The 23641-nt window shown below is 42.4% G+C and overlaps 4 protein-coding genes and 1 long non-coding RNA gene across 7 annotated transcripts; 3 read left to right on the top strand and 2 right to left on the bottom strand.

Annotated features, from left to right (window-relative positions):
• Positions 1–1525: 1525 nt before the first annotated feature.
• LOC108619985 (uncharacterized) lies at positions 1526–3798 on the bottom strand. Its single transcript, XM_018016830.2, has 3 exons — positions 3557–3798; positions 3350–3464; positions 1526–1877 (listed from the first exon to the last, which is right to left on the bottom strand). Exons 1-3 carry the CDS (start codon positions 3708–3710, stop codon positions 1727–1729), a joined length of 420 nt encoding a protein of 139 aa, XP_017872319.1. The 5' UTR covers positions 3711–3798; the 3' UTR covers positions 1526–1726.
• Positions 2084–3339, bottom strand: LOC149267771 (uncharacterized). The gene is made up of 2 exons (XR_016271110.1): positions 2508–3339; positions 2084–2398 (listed from the first exon to the last, which is right to left on the bottom strand). It is a non-coding gene; the product is annotated as an uncharacterized LOC149267771 (long non-coding RNA).
• A 3723-nt stretch (positions 3799–7521) lies between the features above and the next one.
• LOC108619986 (uncharacterized) lies at positions 7522–9524 on the top strand. Its single transcript, XM_018016831.2, has 3 exons — positions 7522–8166; positions 8249–8381; positions 9172–9524. The coding sequence occupies exons 1-3, from the start codon at positions 8004–8006 to the stop codon at positions 9278–9280; spliced, it is 405 nt and encodes a 134-aa protein (XP_017872320.1). The 5' UTR covers positions 7522–8003; the 3' UTR covers positions 9281–9524.
• A 4972-nt stretch (positions 9525–14496) lies between these two features.
• LOC108619984 (uncharacterized) lies at positions 14497–17702 on the top strand. Of its 2 annotated transcripts, none has more exons than XM_018016829.2 (3): positions 14497–14924; positions 16060–16180; positions 17351–17702. In XM_018016829.2, the coding sequence occupies exons 1-3, from the start codon at positions 14714–14716 to the stop codon at positions 17472–17474; spliced, it is 456 nt and encodes a 151-aa protein (XP_017872318.1). In that variant the 5' UTR covers positions 14497–14713; the 3' UTR covers positions 17475–17702. The 2 variants fall into 2 exon arrangements, with proteins under 2 accessions (XP_017872318.1, XP_089330722.1); XM_089474596.1 differs by lacking the exon at positions 14497–14924 and adding an exon at positions 14946–15092.
• A 4015-nt stretch (positions 17703–21717) lies between these two features.
• Positions 21718–22967, top strand: LOC108619983 (uncharacterized protein CG1552). Of its 2 annotated transcripts, none has more exons than XM_018016828.2 (3): positions 21718–22049; positions 22133–22247; positions 22423–22967. In XM_018016828.2, exons 1-3 carry the CDS (start codon positions 21899–21901, stop codon positions 22658–22660), a joined length of 504 nt encoding a protein of 167 aa, XP_017872317.1. In that variant the 5' UTR covers positions 21718–21898; the 3' UTR covers positions 22661–22967. The 2 variants fall into 2 exon arrangements, with proteins under 2 accessions (XP_017872317.1, XP_017872314.1); XM_018016825.2 differs by having other exon boundaries at positions 21723–22049; positions 22133–22286.
• Positions 22968–23641: the final 674 nt, after the last annotated feature.

The raw sequence follows: 23641 nt of genomic DNA, 5'->3' as shown, positions 1-23641 counted from the left end.
ATCATAATACATAATACCCTGTAAGTGTTCAACTCAAACCTCTCCAACTTGTTTAACTAACTATTTTATTAGTCGCTCAAATGGACGAGCTCAATAAATCTATTAATGAGTACTGGAAAAATCAGCTCCCAATAATGATGAGGGAAGGCGAAAGCGCCATTGTGGAGTGTGAGTGAGTCATAGATATAGGGGAAAAGGGTCAAGGGGGAGCGACTGGGAGTGAAAGAGGGTGGGAGGCGGCAGGTTTATCTCAAGTCCAAATATGTTGGCTATTTCACATAAAGCTGCTTAGCCATGCGATAAGCTGTCGAACTAATTGGGCTAATTTGCGCAGTTACAAAGGACTGAAGAAGGCGGAACGAAGACCGGGGCGAAGACGAAGATGGGGACGAGGGGATGCTTTTCCCTCAAGAGCAAGAAAAGAAAGAGGCAACAAATTCTCGCGATATTTTCGCTGCACGCGCATCTTAAGCTTTGACACTGCCCGCCCTTTGGGTGGCATTTGGATAGAAGCAGTTCCCATCCCCCATCCACCGCCCTCTCTCACTCACCATCTCCCTTTGCCCATGCTCCGATTCCCCAATGCTCAGTTCGCAATCTGCGAATCTGCGACTGGGACGCAGCTTCATTATTTCGCACTAATTAACGTTTTGCGACAAAAGGTGCGCTTATTTATTTTATTTTATTTATTTTTTTTTTTTTTTAAATTTTATTTTTATTTCTTAAACAATACCCTGCAGCCAACTGGATTGTAGGGAGTATTGCAAATGGGAGGCCGTGAAAGACAATATACATTAAATAATTAAATTGCTTTCCATCTGGTTGATTGATAAATTGACTGACTAAATGATTGACTGTTAATCTATTAGATTGACTGACTGATTAACAGAGCAATTGATTGAATGGATTCTTGACTGTGTGGTAGCAAATCGATCGACTTGGTAATAGATGATTGATAAGCTGACTATTTGACTGATTGATTGATTGACTGTAAGATTACAGATTACTGATTGAGCTTACTGAATCACTAGTTGATTGACTGATTGATGGCTAGTTAATTGATTGCCTGACAAATGACTGCCTAATGCCAGATTGATTGAATGATAAATGGACTAGTGACTGATCGGCTGATTGCCTGATTGATCAACCAGTAAGGTTGACTGCATGCCTACCTAACACACTATATGATGAGCTGATGATTGAATGACTCATCACTATGCCGATCAATTGACTAATATATTGTCCCACCGATCTAGCTTGATTGATCGATATCTTTATGTGTGACACATAGAGACTGAGTCGAGAGTAGTTGCCAGTCGTTCAGGCCTGAGCTGCAAGTGCCGTTCAGTTGCATCCACAGCTAGTGCCTCGATTGCAGTTGGCGTCACTTCAGAGGGGGCTTGGAGCATGTGGGGCGCGTTAATTGCTGTTTATGAGCGGGCTGGCACAGTAATTAAACAATTTCTTTTCTGCTGCGAGTCAAGGGAGCCCAGTATTAAAAAGCTCCAAGTATCACATGGCTATATAAAGTCTGTGTGTGTGTGTTTTTTGTTTCATGTATGTTTATGTGGAGTAAAAAAAAAAAGAATAGTTGCTTGATTCGATATACAAAGTGGGATAATGTACAAAATAAATTAGCATAGCTTGTTTGCCGGTGCGGGCGACAAATGGATTTTGAAATGAGTTCCGGATGGATCCCAGATGGCTGCCTTATGTTATGGATCATCTACGCTCCCTCGGCAGCATTCCGTTCAATGTAGAAGGGCACTCCGTCCGGCCTTTTGCACTTGTAGCGCAGCAGGCAGCACTCCGGGAAGGGCTTCGACGGATAGATGCGTTCGCCCCGATTGCATTTATCGATGCGAAGTTTGCCGCAGCTGCAGACGGACAAATGCGAACAGAGAGGACCAAGACGGAAAGAGAAAGAGAATCATAATATATAGATCAGATATAAATATATAAGTAGTAAAGCTGGTGAGAGATTAAAGATGTTTAGTATGCGTACGATGGAAACTTTAAGATTGATAATATTTTATTCATTTAATTTCGTGATTGATACTGATTGACAATGAATGATCGAGGATGATGCTCCAAAATTTCCTTTTTTTATTAGCTATGCCAGCTACGCGAATCTAAAGTGAATCTATGAGACATTGAACATTACAAGTTTCCAAAATGAGTTTTATCAATTGATTAATTGATTGAGCTACATTGATAAACTGGACCAGTTTTTAATTGAAGCGCCTTCAATTAGTTGATTAATTTTCTGGCCTTCATTTCAACTGGCTCGAAAAAGAATATTTCAGCTCCATTGCCGTCTCGTTCAAATACATTCTGTTAATAGACCTAGATGATATTGTAACTGGATGGAAATGTGCTGGGAATGATGTAATCGTGTCTAACAAATATTAAAGAGTTTTAATTAGAATATATGCAGTATATACTACATAGTTCTGTTTGGCTTATCTATCTATATCTTTCCATAAGAATTTAAAGTTGTGTCTTACTTGCTATATCATTGGCCTTCATGGAACTCAAGCGATTCAGGAAGGAGTTTATGGAAAATAAAGCTGAAGTCTCACAGATATATTTCAGAGTTCTCTCTATGGAGTACATATGGAGTATATAATATATATTTATATATATAGATAAATATATATATCTATGTAGTATTTAGTTTCCTTTTCTTATACTTCCTATATCTCCTATATCTCTCTCTCTCGCTTAATCAAAAAAATGTCAGCTGAAAAGCTGTGACATATCCAAGCCGGGATTTTCCTATGCTAGCATATATAAGTAGTCTTCAATTGTAAAGTTATTTTTTAGATAATCTTGAGAGCCTCTTGGCTCCATTTTCCTCTCGCTTATGCTTAGATTCTTTAAGAGAATGATATCAAACTTATCTCGATTGAAAAAAAAAGAAAAAAAAAAAAAAAATCTCGATTGGATAAGTTCCTCATTCCATTCCATTCGATAAGTTCCTCGAGTTCCCTTCGAGTCTCTCTCCTTGTCTCTCTGGATAGATAAGCTGAACGGGTTAAGCTATGTTTGCAGGCATATGGAAGCCTTTTATCTTTCCTTCTTTCTTCCTTCTGCTACATGTTTCTTCTATATATACTTATACTTGTTCCAGAGGAGTTTCAGTGTCTGCTAATTCTTAATCAGAAAAAATAATTCCGCTCTAAACTCAATTCACAAAGTTTTGACGATGCCTACTGCGCCGTCAGCCCCTTTCTTATCTGTGCAAAACATTTCGAATGTTTGTGTTTAGCTTGGTGTGAGTTACTGCGTGTGTGAGTGCGTGTGTGTCAGTGTGTGCGTGTGCGTATTTGGCCCTGGCCAGACTCACCCCTCGATAAGTATGGAGCCATCCGCATTGCAAGTAAGCCGCTGACAGGGCGGAATGCCGTTGTTGATGCCCTCCGGCAGCAAATCGCCACGATAAATGCATTTGCCGGGATTAGCTAAACAGAGAGAGAGAGAGAGAGAGCGAGTGAGTGAGTGAGTGAGTGAGGGAGAGTGTGGCTAGCTCAGGTAGAGCAACGCTCGTTCGCACCTTCGTCGATGGGTATGATAGCTCGGTAGCCCTCTGTTTCCGTAGCCAGCTGCAGGAGCAGCATGAGCCAGAGGCTTGTGAAGATCAGGCCGCTGCTGCGGCATCGATTGCTGGGACTGCTGCCTCTCGGCTTGGTGGAACGTTGCTCAGACATTGCGACGCGTTTGTCGTTCGAAATGGCACTGGCGGCGACTGCTGGCTGATTCGCTTGTTCCACTTGGGCAACGGCTATCGAAATTTGTCATCGCCAATCGACATCGGCATCAGCATTTCTATTGTTGTTGTTCTTGCTGGCGCTGCTGCGAGTGACTTGGCTTTTGGCTTAGATTCATCAATTGGTTTGTTTTCGCCGCACCCTAACCACGGGGGGCGTCTCTGGCTGCTGATGCAGCGTGATACGCTCAGCTGGGCTGAGGTCCCAGCGGGAGGCATTCATCCGTGAATTGAGACGGAAACGTAAACATTTCCAGACAAATAGTTCCAGAAAGATTCTTTTGTCTGCACAAATAAGGCAGGCGATGCACAAGTGGCATTCAATCAGTCAGCTAATCATTCTCTCAATCAAGCCCATAGTTAATCAATCAATCAGATGGTTCGTTTTGGGTCTATAGTGTGGCATTTATTCAATTACTCAGTCAAACAGTCTGTCGATTCATCAACATCAGCTAAACAATTTTCAGTCAATCAATCAATCAATTGCCTCGCTGCGAATGTCATAGTTACGATGATTGAGTGCTCAGTCCATCAATCGTTTCACCTAATCAATCAGCTAGGCTAGCATGCATTCAATATGTTTCACTTTAAGGCTACAGCTAAACATCAATCAATCAATCAAGTAGTCATTCAGTCAGTGAAAGTTATAAAAGTGTATATTAATCTGAGTATTGCTTCTCCTTCAGCTAATCATTTCTTTGCGAAGCAGACTTTTCATTGCTCTTGTGATTGATTGATTGATGATACCTGCGCTTCACTTATTCCATAGGGTATTCGCTGTGCTGCTTCCAGCTTGCTGTGCATTTGTTTGTTTCTGCTTTTTTGTGTTGATTATTATGTATTACTATTTAATTGAAGACGCTGCTGACAGCAACGCTCGTCACGCCCGCCCACGCCCCTTGCCCCAGCACGCCTTATTTGCGGGTCAGCGAGTTTATCACGCAGAAGCTCCCTCTCTCTCTCTCTCTCTCTCGTTCTTTCGTTGTCTCATCATTTACAATTCGAGCTGTTGCTTTGCCACTGGGAATTTGTTATGTTTGTTTGGTAGTTTTTTATGTATTTTTTTGTATTTTTTTTTTTTTTAGAATTAATCTGAGTATTTGTGTCGACATCCAATTGAAAGAGCTTCCGCTGCGATCGAGCTTTGGGATTGGCTCTTTAACTATATATATAAATGTATAAGTTGAGTACTTAGCTGAGCTTAAAGTTAGACACATTGAATAGAGCTTGAACAGGGCAGCTTTCGAAAGCTCTTGACGGGTCTGCTCGACTAAACGATGCCACTGAGCCGGCGATTGCAAAATGCATTTGGAGCGATATAAAAATGGACCAAGGCCCTAGAGCTTGGGTGGAATGGGAAAGGTAGTATACGACTCAATTCTTATCGATTTCAAATTTGATTTGTATTACTCATAGATCTAAAAATTTGGAATTCTTAACACAGCGTATAGAGTATCAATATGATACTCAAAGTATAAGTAGTAGTAGTAATAGTCAAACGATAAGTATCGATATTTGAACAGAACTTAAGCAATAGCTTATCAATATATCGATTGTTAATTGAAAACATTTTATACTTCAATATATAGATGGAATTCAATATAATATGAATCGGAATTAATGAAAATTCTGATATTGTAAAATCTCTGTCCTATCGATAAATATCGATATCACCTACGCTGAGTGCTGCTGGCAATCAGCATAGTTTTAGTCTTAGCTAATAGATAGTAGTATTAATATACTTAAATCAGCAATCGATAACACTTATCGATATACCGCATGAGCCCTAAGTCGTTGCTGCTGTAAAGTTGCTCAAGTTTTTCCTATTGTAAATTAATGAAATGCATTCGCTCGGGTTAAGCCAACCGGCAGGCAGACCCGCACATCCGACACACGCACAGACAAGTGTTGCGGCAAGTTGTGCAATTGAATAGACATGTCAAGGAGAGAGCGAGAGGGAGAGAGAGGGAGTGTGGGTGTGTAGAAAGTTGAGCTGCGAAGAAAATTGAAGCAAATGTTTATCCTGCTGGCTATTAAATTTTTAATCAAGTTAAAGTGTTGCCAAACACTTCATTCAGCCCGTCAGACACACACACACACCCACACACACACACACAGGGTGCTCCGTTGAGTGTGTGTCAGACATGCATCGCCTGTGTTTGGGCTGCGTGTTAGTTATGCATTCATTCATTCATTCATTCATACAGTTAGACACTCATTCAGCGACCTTCATTTCGTTTCATTGCGCTTTCTTGCAACTTGGCCGTTGCATATGCCACGCCTCCCCTATGTAGTACTTCGCCCCTTCTGCCACTACCTTTGCCACATCTTTTTACGACTTCATGAATTCACTTGTTCACTCCGGCTCCGGCTCCGGCTCTGGCTTTGGCTTTGGCTTTGGTTTCGGGTCTAGCTCTGGCTTCTGCTTCCACAATTGTGGTAAATTAAATGCAAATAAATTGTCAACTGCAGTTAAATAAATTTTTAATTTATTACACAGTGGATGCCAGTGTCTCTGGCTGTGACTGTCATTGTGACTCTCCCAGTGACTGCGACTGTGACTATGACTGTGCACTAAAGTTTTGATGGGCTCGCCTTGAGGTGTAACTGCACATGCGGCAGATTGCCAGTTATTCGCTCATAAAGTCAGGAAACTCATGTGGAATGCAGCTGCAGACTGAGTAGCCTTGCTTAGTTGATCGATAGCATGTGCTATCGATAAGTGTCTATGGCTGATATGCATATAAAACTCATTGTGTTGCTTTGCCAGCAGTCAAACAAGCATATCGATAAATGGTTATCAATGAGATATGCACTATTTAGGGGTAAACGTCATTAATGGATGCTATCGACAATATATGATATCGATTAACCGTTATGATATATGCTCTATGATACTCATTGCCATTAATCAACTTACGCATGAAATGACAGCGATAAACTGTTATCGATACATATGTCTCTGCGAAATGTATCGGAATAGCATGGTATATCGAATGATTCTCGGTAATATTGTTCAGCAATACGTGTTTATCGTAATATCGATTAAGACAAACGAAAATTCATATGAATGTACACTTATCGATAAGCACAAAAGTCAACCATCGACATCAATTTAAATTATCGATGTATGACCAAGCCTTAATCTAGTGAGATCTAAATTAAGAAACACACATTCCCGAGTGCGTTGACTGCGAACCTCAGTTCGTAGCCGCTTGGCTCAGCCAGAGAGCAAAGAGAGAGATAGAGAGAGATAGTAGGAGAGCGAGCGAGATAGAGTGTGGGAGAGGGACGATGCTAAGCTAATTCACAGTTGATTATCTAAATTAGCAAAATGAGTGACAGGCAAAACAGGCAAACGAGAAACGAGTGAGAAACGCAAAGCGCGCAGCCGAAAGACGAAAATACTCGCTCACTCAAATTGAATAGGTTGATGAATGAGGACCGAAAACAAAATATATATACATGCTATATATGTTGCTGTATAGCAACAGCCCGAGAGTCGGGTATGAACGATTGACACTACCTCTCGAGCAGGCGGATGCAAATGGTAGAGTTCGTATTGATACAATGAGCGGAAGCGGTACTCCAACTGGGATTGCATATGTCCAATTGGACCTACATACTCTAATTAGGCAAGATTTTCTCTTGGTAACACGAAGTCTTTGGTAAGCTTCTCTTTCCCCTCATCTGGCTCTGACTTAAATGGAAAGCAAAATCAATCTACCCCATGCGTATGCCACATGCTTACGGGGTATTTATAATGCTCGCACAAAAACAGAGCATATAGAGAGGTAAAATAAATAGAGAAAAACATGGAAAAGAATCAAATGAAAATAGAGACGGCAAAGCCGCACAACCGTGGAGCAGCTCAGCAGTTGGGGAGCCAAAACAAATTCACTTTTTCAGACAATGTATTCAGTGCAGGGGCGACATTCGCAGCAGCAACGAAAGCGACAGCCATAGCACACATACACACACACTCACACACACACATACATAGCGTCGCACACACACACACACATATATAGTCGCACACACTCACACGCATACCTGCACACACGCACACATACACAGACACAAACAGGGGGCGCCACCTGAAGAAAGTGCAGCAAGGCTTTGTCATCGGCCTCGAGCTAGAAACAAGAAACGTGAACGGCTCCGCCCAGAGCAAATCAAATCGCATCAAATCGAATCGAGCCGCGCGCGCCACGCCCCCAGTAGAAAGGGAAATATGGGCAGAGTGCTGAGCTACGTCTTCATAGTCAGCTCGCTGATATTGTGGTACCTGCTGCTCTTTGGCAGCTCGAGCGCGGGCGTCGAGGCCACCAACGGCCATGGAATGCAGTTGGAGGGACGCGACTTTCATCACCATGGCGGCAGCCATCACATAAGACGTAAGTGCCAGCACCACATCCCTCCGCTTGACTCCACTCCACTCCATTCTACTCCATTCTACTCCACTCTACTCCCGTGCAGGCAACATCAATCACTGCTGGCGCCGCTACGATGGCTACAATCTACAGAACACCATTGTCAACAAGAAGGAGCAGCTGAAGAAACCATATGGCATTCTGTGCAACTTCAAGTGCACCTGGTTCTTTACAATCAGGTAAGCAATCGATACTCTGACCACCCCCAGCCCCAGCCCCCACGCCCCAGCACTAATGTCCGTCATTGACCACCTCATCCCCCCTCCCTCATGCCACTAAATATTTGAGATGAAAACGTGACAAGTGAAACGCTTTATAAGGGAATAGTGTCATATACGATTGTTATCGATATCAATATATCGATTCTACAGAAAGTGCTATAGAGAGCGATCGATATAAATATTTTTTGTGAAGAATTATTCTTAGCTTGTGCTGTATTTCATTCAATTTTGCATAAGACTCGTAAGACTGTTCAATTACAGCCAACAAGAGGCTTATCGATTGTTATCGATGGACATTTGCGTTTAATATACAGTGATACATACAAATCGTTCTTTCTGTGCTAAAGCCTTAACACTTTTTATACAATCGATCGAAATTTATTATCGATCATTTTATATAAGTCTGTCTGAAATGTCCCATCTATAATTTGGATATATGATTAGAAGCCTGATGCAATGCATGTGTATTAGATACTCATTCGAAAGCCGTTCAGCTCCCAGATCTATGAGTAAAGCACAATTTAAATTATATTTTCTTCCAGCTTTACGTAGCTTACGCGTGTCACGACCTGCTGTCCTGGCTCGAGTGCCATAACCAGCTTAGCTCCTTTACAATTGCTACTTTTTGCTTCGCAAAGCGAAATTCAATTTCTATTTTATAATATTGCTTGATACCTCTTTTACTCACTCTCTCTTCTCTTTCTCCTTCCCTGGTTCTGCCTCTGCCTCCTTCTCGTTCTCGTTGCAGTTATCCCACTTGCGAATTCATCTACGACTACAAGTTATCCTGCGTTTTGTTCACTTCACTGCCCGACTGCACGAACGTCAAGTGCACGCTCTTAAACTATTTCAGCTAGACAAAAGGCAAATACCGAGTGCCGACCGGGTGTATGCGCACTCACATGCAGCTCTCTATATACATATATATATATATATATATAGCTAATTATTGTATTTCTAGTTCAAAGTGCTCCTTAATCTTAACTTTTTTTTTTCTTTTTTTTTTTTAAGTTAATTTTTATGCTTAAAATAAATTTTAGTTAATTTTATATGAATTACGTACAGAGTGGAAAAAAATACGTTCATATTTAAAAAACTTGGTGTTTGTGTTTTATTTATAGTCCAAGGTTTAAAGTTTGGAAAAATTTACAAAAAATAAAATAGAAGTTCTAGAAGAGTTAGGCAGAATTTAATTAATTTCAGATTATATTTCTAAGTGTACACCATAAATTGTGCATAGTTTATTGTAGATATGTTTCATATATTTGTGAGTTCGATGGAGAATGTGACGAGATCCAAATAGATTTAGTAGATGAATCGTAGCAGCTTGGTTAACTCGGTTTCTGAGTGCTGATATGATAGATATCTCAGTTTTCTAGAGATTTCTCGACATCTAGGGAACACGAATAAGTTTCCGTAGTAGGCAGATCAACTGGGTATCCATAAACATCATCAGTATCTGAGTCTATGCACACTATATACTCATCCAAGGCGTATGTATAGGGATAGAATTATGTACATGTACGTATATATGAAGAATGACAGCTATAATTATATCAGATCTCCTTAATAGATATGTGCGAATCTATCTATGTCCTAGCGCGCCATCAGCAGGTGCATCGCATCTATTCAATTTTCCAATTGAATGTGAGTGTGTTGCATGTTTACAGCGTGTCTCAGTTAAAGCTGATGTTTGAGTGTGTGAATTGATTCGCAGCGATTCGATTGTTGATTCAGTTCGGGACCTGTGAATACTGCGAGTGCAGCCTGAATGGTGGCAGCAACAGCCAACAGGAACAACAACGAGAACAAGAACAATCCTTGATAACTACAGCGACGTGTCTAGCATCGCAATATAGCCAGCGGATTGCGTATACGCCACGTGTGCTGCGTGCACTCATTCACTCCAGCAAGCGCACACACAGACACACGCACGCACGCAGAGCACACACATTCACTTCGCAGCTGAGTGGCCCATTAAAGTTGCACTCTGAGCTCTTTTCTAGTTTTTCATCCATTTCTTGTTAGCTCTCAAGTCGATTTTGCACTTCATCTGTTGGCCAAAGACGTTGCCAAAAGGCCATGGCAGCTATCAATGCTGCTACACAAGTGCCACGCCCCATTTGCCGAGCGAGTCAAGGCTGGCCGAAAAAGCAATTCCCAATTTTTTCGCCACGAAAAATGTGCACCAAAGTTGGGTCTAAGGCATACACTTAGAAATAGATCTAGATCAGAATTTTATTCAAGGTCGATAAAAATCGATAAATGTCGTTTGAGTTTTCTGATCAAAAGTCGAAAACTTTAAGAGCTGTCACCATAGTTGGGTTTCAGGCATATATCACATAGAAATAGATCTAGATCTGAATTTGATTCGAGGTCGATAAAAATCGATAAATATCGGATGGGCTTTCTGATCAAGAGACGAAAACTTGAAGAGATATCACCAAAGTTGGGTCTAAGGCATATAGCACATATAAATAGATCTATATCTGAATTTGATTCGAGGTCGATAAAAATCGATAAATATCGGATGGGCTTTCTGATCAAGAGACGAAACCTTTAAGAGCTATCGCCAAAGTTGGGTCTAAGGCATAAGCACATAGAAATAGATCTAGATCTGAATTTGATTTGAGGTCGATAAAAATCGATAAATTTCGTTTGAGTTTTCTGATCAAAAGTCGAAACCTTTAAGAGTTATTACCAAAGTTGGGTCTAAGGCATATAGCACATAGAAATAGATCTAGATCTGAATTTGATTCGAGGTCGATAAATATCGGATGGGCTTTCTGATCAAGAGACGAAAACTTGAAGAGCTAGACACTGCGCAGTTGGCCTGCAACACATGCGATGCTTAATAAGGACAAGAAATATTTCCGTTTCTTGAATATCTCTTCTATTGCATTAGAGTATCAGCCAGTCACATATTTGCCACCAGCTCAGCTCAAGCGTTTTTTTTTAGCTTTTTTCTCAGCAGTAAACAAATTTGAAACACTTTGTTAGACGCGTCAGCTATAGCAGCTATACCTATATATATATATATTTAGGGGCAGGTGGCTCGGGCTTCCCCCGTCCTCCGCTCCTCACCTGTGCCGCTTACCTGTGCAAACAGCCGCAAATAAATCGTTCGACATTTATAAGCCAGTCAAAGTTATGCTGAAATTTGTGTATTACGTGGCAAAGGGCTGAGCTGGGTGACAGTAGTTGGACGCGGGGGAGGGGGGCTGCCGCGCTGCGGGCGTGGTTGGACAGGTGCTCTGTGTGTGGGTGTGCGTGTGTGTGTGCCTTTGACGCCGGCCTCAAAGTCAGGCTAAAAATAAGATAAATTGTGTGGCTGTAGTCAATGGAGCTGTTAACTTACGCACCTGCTACTCCCATAGAGCTGGCTTTATGTGGAAGTGGACGTGGACGTGGATACGGATGTGAGAGTGGACTGGGAAGTGCAAGGGTTGCGATTGATTCGCACAGCCAAAACAGAGTCGCCCTGCCACCCGCTCAGCTGCTGGGCATCCACATTGCCCTGCAAACAGTTTCCATTTCCATTTTCGCTTTGTTGTTTCGCATTGCGTAGTTCGCAGCTTTTATTTTGTTTTGTTTTGTTTTGTTTTTGGGGTCGCACTTTAATGGAATCAAACGAAATGACATTGATCGCTGAAGGCCATCCAACCGCCCACACACACACACACACACACACACACATGCACACATATGTACACTCTGCAGCCTGCTTCAAGCGAAGATCAACAGCAATGCGAACGCACTTCCACATGTATTTGTTTCCATATACCCCAATTCGACACCCTAGACGCATTGTAAGTGTGTCAGCGGGGTATATAGGATTGGATGCAGGCGTATGTAGGATGTTATGGAATGTGTGAGAGGAAGATGACAGCGATTGCTATTCATAGATGGGCTGTTCATATTCGAGGGACTCGCCTGGCAGCCCAGCTCTATAATACTAATATTCCTGTTTTGGTATATATCTTTCGAGCAGTAAAGGGGGCCACAGTCTACAGGGTATCTGATGGTCAGGCAGAGTCAGTCCTGGCAGTCTTACTTGTTGTATCTGCATCTATCGCCGTAGCCGTATCTGTATCTGGGATTTGGGTCGTGGTCGTTGTGCGTTGATTGGGCTTGTTAGATTGTTTAGATGGATGCGTTTATTGTTGGGCGGGCGCGCGCGTTCGCATTGCCGGACTTCACTTTCAATGCTGATTGGCAAATTACAGCAATTTCTGTATGAAATTAGATTATTTCGAAATAGTTATAAACAAATTAATTGCGCATTACGCACCGCGACTGTCCTCCCCTCCGCTGCAATTTCAACTGCAAAAAAGAGAGAGAAACAAAATGTGCAGCAAAAGTGCGTGCAAAGTATGTGAGCGATGCATGGGCCCCAGTGATTTGCTCTTTGCTTTTCGGCTGAGGCGAAAGAACTTTGCAGTAAGTAAATTCCAAAATGAACATTCACTTTGTAGCTCCAGTCGATGAATTCCACAAGGGCAGCAGAATAAGTCAAATTCTAATCCAGCAACTTGTAAATGCCTCAAGTCTACTTGAGTCTGCTGGCGGTGCGAGGGAGCATTGCGAGTGTGTTGGGAATTTGAAGTGAAATTCACATTGTGATTGACAAAGCGCAAAATGCTTTTTATAAATAGCACAATAAAGTATCCACAAATTATGAGAAACAGCTCTGGCAGCCATTCGCCGCTTAAGTTGACAGCCAACCTGACAGAAAGCGAGACAGTCGGACAGCTGGATGCCTGACTGATTGACGCAGCAACAGAAAAGGTGTCAACAGCTCCATCAGATGCGAGCAGCAATTGAGATGGAGATACATTGATTGAGACGTCGAGATGTGGGTAAATCAGAGATACAGATACAGATACAGATACAGATGCAGATGCAGATACAGATGCAGATGCAGATGCAGATACAGATACAGATACAGATACAGATACAGATACAGATACAGATACAGATACAGATACAGATACAGATACAGATACAGATACAGATACAGATACAGATACAGATACAGATACAGATACAGATACAGATACAGATACAGATACAGATACAGATACAGATACAGATACAGATACAGATCAGATTACAGATACAGATACAGATACAGATACAGATACAGATACAGATACAGATACAGATACAGATACAGATACAGATACAGATACAGATACAGATACAGATACAGATACAGATACAGATACAGATACAGATACAGATATAGATAAGATACAGATACAGATACAGATACAGATACAGATACAGATACAGATACAGATACAGATACAGATACAGATACAGATACAGATACAGATACAGATACAGATACAGATACAGATACAGATACAGATACAGATACAGATACAGATACAGATACAGATACAGATACAGATACAGATACAGATACAGATACAGATACAGATACAGATACAGATACAGATACAGATACAGATACAGATACAGATACAGATACAGATACAGATACAGATACAGATACAGATACAGATACAGATACAGATACAGATACAGATACAGATACAGATACAGATACAGATACAGATACAGATACAGATACAGATACAGATACAGATACAGATACAGATACAGATACAGATACAGATACAGATACAGATACAGATACAGATACAGATACAGATACAGATACAGATACAGATAAGATACAGATACAGATACAGATACAGATACAGATACAGATACAGATACAGATACAGATACAGATACAGATACAGATACAGATACAGATACAGATACAGATACAGATACAGATACAGATACAGATACAGATACAGATACAGATACAGATACAGATACAGATACAGATACAGATACAGATACAGATACAGAGCTTAGGGCTGAGGCGTGGGCTGGGTATTGCAGTTAGTCATAGATACTCACACTTACTCACAGCTATTCACAGATACTTACACATACTGTGACACACTCGGCTCTCGCCTCGGCGAGTGCTATAATTTATCAATTGTCATCAATTTAGGGGCAACTGCGGCAGCAACAGCAACAGCAACAAAACACAAACTTGTGGCATTTCTTTGCTGTCTTGGCTTTTGTCTCTCTGTATGTGTGCGTGCCTGTGCGTGTGTGTCTGTGTCTGTGTGAGTGCCTGTGTTGTTATAGGTTTCGTTAGACGTGGCGCGCATAAAGCGGATGACAGTTAAAAACGCGTTGAACATCGATGCGCTGTTGCCCGGGCACAGGCGCTGAGAGCAGACACCGACAATAACTGGAGCATGTTCGACGGGGACAGTACTATCAATGATTGTTATGCAATGGCCAAATCGATAACAACAACAACAACAACAACAACAACCAGAGCAACAACAAGAGCAACAGCATCGGCAACAGCAACAATTACTGCGATACACACACGCAAAGGCACAACGACACTCACATTTGTGTTGCTCTTAATTTTGTGCTGTCTATGTGATTACAATTATGGCAGTACGTATATCGAAACGCCTATCATCTATCGTCTATCGTCTATCGCTTATTGTTTATCAATTGTGTGCAAATTTTTGTTCAATTTTTGTTTTTGTGCGGCGCTAATTTAAAGCCTATTGAAAATTTCATCAATTATTTTGCGGCGCACGTTGCGTATGCGTAATGCAAGTGTGTGCATATGTGTGTTCAGTGTGTGTGTGTGCCTGTATGCGTGCGTGTGGCAAACCCAATTTGGCATATATAATGCCTGCCTCCGCGTATGTGTGTGTGTGCCTGCGTGTGAGTGTGTGTGAGTGTGTGTTAATGAGCGTCCAAAATGTAATTTGATGTATATGGCGCATATTACGCATACGCCATGCCAGCCTCCGCATAAATTGTTTATTATGGAGAGCAAAAAGAACTCACCCACCCACACACACACACACACACACACGCATACACATGTTTATGGCCTAAAACTAAATTCAATTTGAATTTAAAGTGGTTGAAAATTGTTTAATGGAAATGTGCGTGAAAATCAGCGACAGCAAGGACATCAGCTGTGGGCGTGAATAGTTTTTATCTCTGTTTCTCCCGCTCTCCTTCTCTCTGTAGAGCGTTTCTGTCTCGAGGACTCTAAGAGCTACAGATGCCTAACTTGGTATGCAGACTCCCAATGAAGCCATACAGATAAGAAATATCCCTTTGTCTGATCACCGTTCAATGAGACTTGGTTCAATGTGCAGACTCTCAATAGAAGTTGAGTTATTGTCTGTCAGCCTTGGTTTTCTCGGCTCTGTTCGAGATTATTGAGGGCTACAGATATCAAATGAGGTATAAGAACTCTCAATAGAAATATACAGCTGCAAACCATTCGATCTTCGATCTTCTGAGTGCCCTTCCCTAAGACTTGTCCAAGAGGGCATAGCTATCGAGTTCCAAGAGTCTGAAATCCTTCTTTTTCTCTTGACTCTCCATACTACGCACATATAGAAGTCTGCTAGTCTGCTAGTCGGCCTCAGCCGACTAGAGCGCGCTGGCTTTAAGCTCTTATTGTTGACCACTCAATTATGAGGTGGAATTGGTGTGCTGTAAACAATTGAAAACACGCTGCTTGTTGGCCTGCACTGATATACGTTGATGGTTGGGGTTACAGGCTGGGCCTCGCAGTGCTGGAAGAAGCACAACTCGGGCTCGATACAAACGCCGGATGGTGAGTTCAAGCGCCCGTTCGGCATACTCTGCACATATCGCTGCTTCCTCTGGTTTCCGCCAATGTAAGTTCAATCACACAACCGCACATCGCCCCACACCTATCAAGCCCGACCCCAACCCCAACCCCAACCCCAGCCCCAGCCGCAACCCCATGCCCCACACCCCACACCCCACACCCCACACCCTGCACCCCATATGCCATACAATTTACAATTTATGTTATTTTCAACTTGTGTGTATTGCATTTTAAAACAAAACTTGCCAAGCTGCCACCCTCGGTGGGGTCGGCGGGTGGCCAGGTTTGCTTTAGCATAACAATTAAAATAGCTGGCAGCGTCGGTATAAATATTTCAGCGTTGCAAATAATAAAGTGAGTGCACGTGTCGAGTATTTACAGCCAACTATTCTCAACTATACCAAAAGTTGGGTTCGGTTTAAGCCAAGCTGCATTATACAAACGCCATTTTTGCTATCGAGCCAGTGAAATGTTTGCATGGACTAAGCTCTTAGCTCATAGCTTACAGTTCAAGGCATTTCCAATGTGATTAGCCTAGTTTTATTCCAGGCAGACTAAAGTGTAATTCTCTATTTCATTTACTGTTCAATCAGTCAATCAATTCATCAGGTATTCCATCATCCAGTCTAATTGACACGTGTGCATTCAAGTGAAATTCAGCTACTGCTGCAGATAAAGCTGACTACATGAGTCTAGTCTGTTGAGCATCAATCAGTCAGTCATTCAATCATTCAGTGAGCGAAGCGCAAGAGTCATAAGAGATAGATTGAGGCTTGCTTTAGTTTAGCTACATTCAGTAAATTAGCATGTCAATCATCAAACGTCATTCTTTCAGTCAATCGTTGATTCAATCAAAGTTTAAGTGGAGGATATCAACTATCATTAGAAATGAATATCAATCAATTAGACAATCAATCAAATATATAGACTTTGGCTTCATGAGAGTCAGCCACCGCATTCAATCAGACACCCAATCAATCTCTCATTCAAGCAGCCTATCACTCAGTCAAGCAGTCTTGTATATTTTGTAGGCAACAGTGAGCCAATAAGTTTGTCAAGTAGTCAATCAATCAATTGCAATACAGTCAACTTCAGTAAGTTAGCTAGGCAGTGCGTCAATCAAATCAATCTCTTTGTATATTGAAATGCATACATACATCATTTACATATATTTATTGATTCATCTCTAATCTGAACTTATTCCAAATACTAACAGCTATCCGTATTGCGAGTTCATCTTTGATTTGCGCTTGTCGAGGCACTTCACATCGTTTCCGGACTGCTATGAGATACGCTGTAATGAGACGTTTACGTTCTTTGGCAGCGAGCCCAACTACTGATCGTCAGCCTGGTTCCTGCTCTTGCCCAACTATCGATAACTCAAGTGTATTGCATATGCATATGCGAGGTAGAAATATGGATATAAAGAGTGTTCCAGCTATGATATGATTGTATATCCTGTGGAATTGTGTTATTGATAGTTCTGCAATTATATTATATCTAATATAAAATGTTATTTTTTTTCCTAACTTTAATTTGTATGCATTAATAAATATTTACTGAAAGTAGCAACGATTTTTACTTTAACAGATAACTGATCGATATTTATCGATAGATTTCTCATGTTAAACTCCTTTATTTCAAGGCTAATCTGCGCTGAAGACAGAACATAATCATGAAAACTCTGCCTTTCTCTATCTAGAAATGGTATCAGATCAGAATGATCAAATTGATATAAATTTTACAGTTACAGAAATAAGTCGATTTACTTATCGACAAATTCTCAACTCTTTGCTCGGAATAAATGGTCAAACATTGAGTAAATGAGCTACTTGAACGTGGAATTAGAGTATCAAAGGCAATCGATAGTTCTCTCCAGCTGCTCTATATACCCTGGCATAACTAAGGAGAGCTTTTGTTGAATAAATAGCATGATTCAAGAATTTATGGAAATACTTTTGATGAGGCCGTGGCAGTCGGGTGAGGAGGAGGAGGCGGAGGGGCACAGAGCTGGAGGAGTTGCTTACGGTACCTGCCGTTTTAGATTGTTTACAGTAAGTAGTCGAGCATCCAGCCGCCAGGAGTGGCAGTGCGCAGTGAAGCCTATTGCCAGCTGGAGCTGGCATGGACAGGAATGTCCATTAATTTGCGACGACCTGCTGGCAATTTCCTCTGGCAGCGCCTTTTAGTTGGTTTATTTCCGCCGAAAACTGTTTGCTTGTCCATAATAAAGAACAAGCTGGCGCCGTATAAACAAAAGTGCCAGACAAAGCCGCCGCGCAGACAAACAAAACAAGCCAAACAAACAAACAGCCAGCCAGCCAGCCAGGCAGACAGACAATCAGACGGACATACAGCAATCCGAACAGCCGAAGCATAGAACAACAAACTCGGAAATTCTATCCGCAAAAATTTGCATAAAAATTAGCATTCTAATTGACATGAGGCCCGACAAAATGAAGTAACCAGGCGCAGAGACCAGTTAAGCTCTCGCTACCCCTCTCCCATTCTGTCACCCCCCTCCGCGCGCTCTCTTTCTCCTTGCGCCTTTGTCTTGGCTTTGGTGTGGAGTTAATTGTTTGTTTAGTGTCATGAAAATACAGTTTACGCCTTTCGCAACAACACGTGCAGACGCGGCCACAATTACAGATGCGTTTGGCTCGGCCTCACACTCACGGCTCGGCTGGCAGATACCCTGTAGGCCAAGTCTCCATATGCAGTTGATAAATGTCAAAATTGATGTATGTAAAAAGTTGAGCAAACAGGTAGAAAATATGCCAAAGTTATTTTATGTATTTTGCATACCCATTGTGAAAAGTGTATGCTTGAGTGGGTATATTGTATTTCTTACAGGTAGATTGGGTCGGTGCCTCTCTGTCTCGCTTCTTTAAAGAGACCTCTCTGTCTTTCATTCATAGATCTCTAGATATCTCGCTCCCTAGCCTAATCCCTCTCTCACTCTCGTCGTCTATATAACCCCATTGGAGCCACACTTGCACACCTACAGGGTATGCCAACAATGGCTACGTATTGGGCCACGTGCACACACAAAAGGGTCGCATCAGACAACGTTTGTCGCTGGCAGAAACTTTTAACTTGCTCAAACTTAATTGCTGGCTGCTCGTTGGGGCGCAACGTGCTTCAAATATAAGAGCCTCGCCTCCGCACCCGCCTCCGCCCCCGCCCAGAAAACATCTTCAGGATGCGAGCACAAGGATCTGGCGTCTGCTCTGCTGACCAATAAAGGGAAAGCGCTGGGGAAAGGATGCCGGGGCAGGAGGGTGGGCAGGCACTGGTTAAAGTGTTCGCTTTGTTCCCTCAGCTAGAGTTTTCATAATAAATTTTAATATAATTAAATTACTTTAAAAAATACTTGAAAACACTGCCACAGCTGATTGAAACCGCAAACAATCGCTAAGTGGGGGGAGCTTGAAAGGAATATATCAACTGAAGGGCAAATGAAACAAATATATATATATATATATATATATATATATATATATATATATGTATAGGTATATATGTAAAATATATGATGTACAGCAGGTCATTTAGGCAGAGTGAGAATGAAATGGGGAAAGAGACAGAAAGAGAGATGGTGAAAGCTATAGAGGAAATAGAAAAATATATCGTGAGAGACAGGGAAAGAGAGAGAAATAGGGAAGGGTAGAGATAGAGAGAGAGGGAGAGAGCGCGAGAGTGAGAAAGGGCTAGAAAAGAAAAAGTAAGCGAGAGACAGTGAGAGAGAGGCAGAGGGAGAGGGAGAGAGAAATAGGGAAGGAGAGAGATAGGGAAGTAGAGAAGGGGAAAAAGTAAAAGAGAGATATGGGGAAGAATAGAGAGATAGAGATAGGGAAGAGACAGAGGCGGAGCGAGAGAGAGAGAGACACAAAGAGAGGGAGAGAGAGAGGCAGCATAGTTTCAAATGAAATGCTTATAAATTGCAGCTGAAATGCTTTCACACAGTAATGTTTGTAATATAAGACTTGCATTGCAACAAATATACAAATATATATGCACATTCATGTGCACGGCTGCGTATACGTAATGCTCACAAATATCAGCTCCAGCTTGAGCAGAGCTTGTGCATTCTAATAAAACTAATCAGACTTGAGGTTTGTTACTCTGAGTGTATAAAATGATATTTATACACATATACATATACAGATATATTTGAAGCATACACATTTGCCTAGTGAAATGCCACGGGGCGTATGCGCAACTTATGGCTTGGAATTTGGCTAGAGCAGAAGGCTTGGCCTGGCATAAATATTCAGACTGCAATTATGCATACGATTTGCTTATCGTTGCGTCTCGAGCTTTTGCTGCGAAAAGTTATTGAACTTATTTGCGTTGTTATTGAGCGAAAAGTTTTGTCATCGACTGGGTGTGGCAGCAAAGCAGAAAGAAATTCAAGCGAAATTTCGTTACACGATTTTTGCAGTCGTCGCTTCATATATGAAGCTGCACATACATATACATATATATGCACTCATATTTTTATGAAAGTGTATATCTGTTTGTATATTTATGAATTTTTGAGTTTTCTGCGAAACTTTTACTTTTGCATCGCCAGTTGCTGCTGCAGCTGCCGCTGACCCACTCGAGGAGCAGGCGCAACTTTTGCTGGGCTTCTGCTCAGAAGTTGCAGCTGTGGAAATGCTAGACTATTCGACAGCCGGGTAGCTAGTGTTGGTTAACGTCGCATGGCAGGCTCTTCACATATGCCCAACGAGCTGTATTGAAGCATACAGACGTAGCCTCGGTCAGCTTCGTTTCTGGAGCTGCTCTGCGGCTTGAGCTAACAATATTATGTCTGTGTATGATATGCGCTCACTGAGTCACTACGCACTGAACGAGCATTGCTGCAGTCAGATATGCCCTGCTGCTCGAGCCTGTCGCACTTCTTCTAATGGCTCGACAAAGTTTTGAGTCGTTGCTCCGCTGGCTTAGAGTCGATTTGTAGCCAAGAGTTTGACAACTGTAAATACACAATTTAGTAACTATCTAGCTGTAGCTCTCCCTCTCTGCCACTCAGCCATTCTGCCTGCCTGTCTCCCTCTCCCTCTCTCTCTCTCAGCCCGTCTGGCTGCACTTGACATTTGATTTGTTGTTTTTCTCATTTTTTTAATGTTATTTTTATTTTGATTTGCTGCCTGCGCTTTAACTGGGCGACAATTTCGCATAATTTGGGCGGATGGCCGCTTTGTTTGGGCACCGAGTGAATGTACTCACAACTAGTATTCATATTCATATTCATTTGCGGCAGCTCGGCGAGCCGCAGCAGCCCCCGTTTTTCGTATCAACGAAAAATTTGCATTTGTTAAGTTGTTTTTCGTTTTGTTTGTTTGCTGATTTAATCAAGTGTCGCGGCCAATTTAACTGTTACAAACACACATACACATGTAGTGATATATATATATGTATGTGTGTGTGTGTAGTTGAGTTGATATAACATTACGTATACGTAATATTGTGAATAGCCCAAGCAAAGCCAAAGGCTGTACAGTTAGATAGAAGCACACACACACACAGTCACACACACAGTCACACACATACCTACATGTGAGGTGATAGAACATTGCGTATACGTAATGTCGCGCAGCAGACGCTCAGTGCTTAGTAGCCAAAGAACAGCCAGGCTGAACAGTTAGATACACACACAGAGAGAGAAGGCGAAACACAGAAAAGAGAGCGAGAGAGCGTGCATCAAAGAGAGATCAACAGAGCGGGACCGAGAGAGAGAGAGAGAGAGGGAGATAGTATGTATCCATTGCAACTGCTAGCTGCTGCCTGGCTTAGCCTAGCCTGGCTAAGCAGCTGCCAAGGCTTTGGCCAGTTCCACATGAAGCGCTATCAGCTGCAGCGCGGCTACAATCCCGACGACTCCAGCGAGAGTGACAACAGCGTGTTACGTAAGAGATCTGTCCATATGAATATCTGAATATCTGTAATCTCTGTCATCTCTGTCTCTGTCTCTGTCTCTGTCGCTTCGCAGGCTCCTACCGTCGCTGCATGTGGGAGCAGTCAAAGTTCCTGCCGCGCCGGCTCGTTCTGCTCAGCCTCTGCTCGAACCTGTTCTGCGAGAACAATCAGATCATGCCGCGCTCCAGGTCTATTTTCGTAGTGGAAAAAATGTCTAGACCGAACGAGTAGTGAAACTTGATTATTCAACAAAAATTGCATGACGGCATGACTGCATGATTGCATGACTGCATGACGACTCATGGCTCCGACTTCGACTCTGGCTAATGCGAACCTTTTTGCTTTCTGTGCTTTTTCCCCCAGCTGCCTGGACATCCTGCCGGAGCAGTGCGAGCAGGGCGACGAGGAGGACCTCATGTACAAGCCCTTCCCCGACTGCTGCCCCGTCTACTGCAATCTGAAGCGGCGCATGCAGCGCCTGCGGACAATGCACTTCCGCCATCGCATATTGCGCAACATGCAGGACGCGTCCTCGTCCTCGTCCTCCTCCAGCGCCGACGGCAACACCCTGCTCAGCGAGATGGGCTACAAGAACTACTAATGCCGGCCGCTGCTCATCCACTTTGTCAACTCTGTGGCTAGGCGCATAGGCTGATTGCCAATTGGGTTGCAGTGCTCCCTTCTGATTGGAATTCGGCTCTGCGGATTGGAATTCGGCTGTCGACTCGCCTGTCTAGACGCAGCACTTGAAGTCTGGCCCAGAGCACATACGTTTACTCTACTCTATCGAATACTAATATACCCTAACTATCGTATACCCAACAAGCAAGTCTTCAATCAAGCTATCAATTAATCGCTTAGTTGCCCTAGCTGATGATTGATGTAAATAAACTTTACCAAGCACTGTATTTCGCCCTAAATCCATGACAGTCAATCAGAGTCAATCATTGTATTAGCTGTATTCCGCATAACAGTAAGTGTCCTTCTGGAAACTAGTCTATGTAGAAACTGGTCAATCAATCCTCTGTTCTTTCTTTTTGAAGTAATATCAATAACCGACTGATTCAGTCAATCAATCAATCACTCTCATCAATCAGAACATCTTCACTGCGTGCAGGAGAGTAAATTGGAAGTAGACAAAGGCAATTCAGATTGACTTTTCAGTTCGATGCTGATACGCCCCACATAAGCCTTTCATTTGAGGGGTATACACAAATTAGGGTGAGCCAAAATAACTTGAGCCACTCGAACTACTTGGCGACAGTTGGCGGCTGCTCTTGTGACTGGCTGGCATTGTCAAGGGCCTGGACGGGCATGTCCAAGTAGAGACAGCTCGACTCCAATGGAGTGCAGCAGCTGAAGGAGCAGTGGAAGAAGAAGAACAAGCTGAAGCTGAAGCTGGAGCTGAAGCTGAAGAAGTTGCGGAATCTGCGGACTCTTGAACGAGTTGCTCATTAAGCGGGTCGGCAATGATGCGCGCCCGGGCAACGCAAAAGTGGGTATATAGGCTCGGGCATGGCTCTAGGTCTGACAATTGTGAATATGCATCGATATATCTCTATCTCATTCTATTTTTAAAGAG

Source organism: Drosophila arizonae, chromosome X (assembly GCF_054131065.1).
Source record: "Drosophila arizonae isolate 15081-1271.41 chromosome X, UAZ_ARI_1.0, whole genome shotgun sequence".
NCBI classification, from domain to species: domain Eukaryota; kingdom Metazoa; phylum Arthropoda; class Insecta; order Diptera; family Drosophilidae; genus Drosophila; species Drosophila arizonae.
This window is presented reverse-complemented; position numbering and strand designations above follow the sequence as displayed.

What these genes read in the sequence shown, in the direction of transcription:
- LOC108619985 (XM_018016830.2), bottom strand. Translation starts at nt 3,710, where the DNA reads ATGTCTGAGCAACGTTCCACCAAGCCGAGAGGCAGCAGTCCCAGCAAT. An exon ending in TATCATACCCATCGACGAAG is followed by an intron (nt 3,465 to 3,556) that starts GTGCGAACGAGC and finishes CTCTCTGTTTAG; the next exon opens with CTAATCCCGGCAAATGCATT. An exon ending in GGCTCCATACTTATCGAGGG is followed by an intron (nt 1,878 to 3,349) that starts GTGAGTCTGGCC and finishes GTCCGTCTGCAG; the next exon opens with CTGCGGCAAACTTCGCATCG.
- LOC108619986 (XM_018016831.2), top strand. Translation starts at nt 8,004, where the DNA reads ATGGGCAGAGTGCTGAGCTACGTCTTCATAGTCAGCTCGCTGATATTG. An exon ending in CGGCAGCCATCACATAAGAC is followed by an intron (nt 8,167 to 8,248) that starts GTAAGTGCCAGC and finishes ACTCCCGTGCAG; the next exon opens with GCAACATCAATCACTGCTGG. An exon ending in ACCTGGTTCTTTACAATCAG is followed by an intron (nt 8,382 to 9,171) that starts GTAAGCAATCGA and finishes TTCTCGTTGCAG; the next exon opens with TTATCCCACTTGCGAATTCA.
- LOC108619984 (XM_018016829.2), top strand. Translation starts at nt 14,714, where the DNA reads ATGTTCGACGGGGACAGTACTATCAATGATTGTTATGCAATGGCCAAA. An exon ending in ATGTGATTACAATTATGGCA is followed by an intron (nt 14,925 to 16,059) that starts GTACGTATATCG and finishes TTGGGGTTACAG; the next exon opens with GCTGGGCCTCGCAGTGCTGG. An exon ending in TTCCTCTGGTTTCCGCCAAT is followed by an intron (nt 16,181 to 17,350) that starts GTAAGTTCAATC and finishes AAATACTAACAG; the next exon opens with CTATCCGTATTGCGAGTTCA.
- LOC108619983 (XM_018016825.2), top strand. Translation starts at nt 21,899, where the DNA reads ATGTATCCATTGCAACTGCTAGCTGCTGCCTGGCTTAGCCTAGCCTGG. An exon ending in GAGTGACAACAGCGTGTTAC is followed by an intron (nt 22,050 to 22,132) that starts GTAAGAGATCTG and finishes GTCGCTTCGCAG; the next exon opens with GCTCCTACCGTCGCTGCATG. An exon ending in AAAATGTCTAGACCGAACGA is followed by an intron (nt 22,287 to 22,422) that starts GTAGTGAAACTT and finishes TTTTTCCCCCAG; the next exon opens with CTGCCTGGACATCCTGCCGG.